Here is a 1,885-nt window from a genome sequence, read left to right as displayed (position 1 = left end):
AGGATAGCATGTGACAGCAACTCCCCCTGAGGGTCGGCGCTCAGGGTTCCCCACGAAGCGCCAGCGCCGTCCACCAGGACTGGCCTCCTTACGCTGAACAGGTCACACAGCAAAAGGTCCTGCTAGTCCACTTCTCTTTTTGTGTGAAGTTTTCTGTTTTGTTATAAACACCATAGCAAATTTAAAAAGCTGTTTGAACAGAGAAAATATCTTAGTTCTCGATTTCCTGTGAGTGCTTGGGGTCAGGGCCCCAAGCCCCTTCACCCGCCTGCACCGGCTGCATGTCCCTTGGAGGGAGGGTGCATCCGCCGGCTGGCGGGCCAGTGGCAGTGTCTGTCTGTCCTGCTGGCGGGTGCAGCGGCAGGCCCTCCGGAGCAGTGTGGCGGGCGCAGCGGGCCCTCGGGAGCAGTGTGGTGGGCACGGGCACGGCGGGCCCTCACTGGATCTGGATGGCGCCGTGCTCCAGCTGCATGTCCGGCTGCAGACCCTCGGCCGTCTACGGGGAGAGCAGGTCTGAAGATACACACGGCGCCCACCATGGTCCCAGAGGAAGGCGCCCTGCAGGGCCCTGGGCCTGTGGCCCGTCCACAGGCAGGAGAGGACCCACCTGTGTGGCGGCTGTGTGGTCGGTCACTGGAGCCAGCTGCACATACTGGACCTGGATATCACTGCCCTGCAGAGACGAGCCGTCGACGCCAGCCGCAGCGGGGTCCGAGGAGGCCACGGCAATCAGCTGGGCACCCTGCAGCACCTGGTGGACAGAGTGAGGCCATCAGCCAGCCCGCGGGGAGGGGTGCCAGCAAGTACATGCCTGGGGGTGCGGGCGGAGGGCTATGCCATGTGCCTGCCACCAAAGGATGGGCTTGGGCACCACTTGGGATCCTCTTCAGATGGGCTGCAGCCATGCGTGTGTGTGTGTTCTTAAGTGCTTATGAGTGTGTCTGCATGTGTGTGTTCATGTGGACATGCATACACGTGCCTGTGCTTGTGGACATTTGCACGTGTGGACATATGCACACGTGAGCGTGTATGCACATATGTGGAAGCACACTTGTGGATGTGAGCATGCCCACACGTGGGTACATCTGCATGTGTGCATGGGCATACCAAGCGTACACATGGTCATACATGTGTGTGCATGCACACAGCCTTGTTTGTGTGCCTGCACTTGTGGACCTCTGCACACTTCCACAGGTGCTCACGGTTGTTAGTGCATGTGTGTGCTAGCATGTGCGCAGGTGGAAGTGTGTACACGTGCCTGTGTGGACATATGTATACAGGTGTGCGCGTGGCTGCATGTGTGTGCACAGTGCTGTCGGCCCATGAGGATGTGACAAGAGGGTGAAGATCAACCACACTTGGTGGCTCGCTGTGGCCGGGTCATTGGGAAGATGTGCGGGAGCAGGTGGGGGCAGACAGGCCAGGAGTAGGTGGGGTTACCCTGGATTGAGGGGAAGACACCATGAGGCCCTGGCAGAGCGGAGGGCCAGGCTGCAGACACAAAGGCCTGGAGAGCTAGGAGCGGACAAGCAAACATGCAGGGTGTGGTTGCAGGAGGGCTGCAGGCCAGGCAGCGCCCAGGGAATCCGAGGAGGAAGCAGAGCCCGAGAATTCCCAGATGGAGCCCTGGGTCTCTGCGTGCACGGAGCTGACGAGAGCGTCGAGGCAAGGGGAACATGTGAGCTCCACCACGTGACCCTGGTTGCTACAGCACCGCAGCAAGTCGCCCCCATGAGCACCGCACACCGCTGCGTGAACACTACCTAGAGCACTGCCACGTGGGCAAGCCTGCAGCACAGCGCACATGCGGTGCGGCCACACGAGCAAGTCTACAGCACAGCACACGTGCAGTACAGCCACGCAAACAAGCCTACAGCACAGCACA

The 1,885-nt window shown here is 60.6% G+C and overlaps 1 protein-coding gene across 2 annotated transcripts in view; it reads right to left on the bottom strand.

Annotated features, from left to right (window-relative positions):
* Positions 1 to 387: 387 nt before the first annotated feature.
* LOC101658789 (BTG3 associated nuclear protein) overlaps positions 388 to 1,885 on the bottom strand; it is a 47,445-nt gene continuing 45,947 nt past the window's right edge. For both annotated transcript variants that reach the window (XM_045293930.1, XM_004704506.2), the window contains exons 11-12: positions 608 to 751; positions 388 to 496 (exon numbers count right to left, since the gene is read on the bottom strand). In XM_045293930.1, coding sequence (XP_045149865.1) covers positions 437 to 496; positions 608 to 751 — 204 coding nt within the window. In that variant the 3' untranslated portion in view covers positions 388 to 436. The remainder of the gene's footprint in view (positions 497 to 607; positions 752 to 1,885) is intronic.

The sequence above is a fragment of the Echinops telfairi genome, unplaced genomic scaffold, assembly GCF_000313985.2.
Source record: "Echinops telfairi isolate 266 unplaced genomic scaffold, ASM31398v2 ScPeMD7_2291;HRSCAF=2852, whole genome shotgun sequence".
NCBI lineage: Eukaryota > Metazoa > Chordata > Mammalia > Afrosoricida > Tenrecidae > Echinops > Echinops telfairi.
Note: the sequence above shows the minus strand (reverse complement) of the source record. Positions and strands in the feature narration are given on the sequence as shown.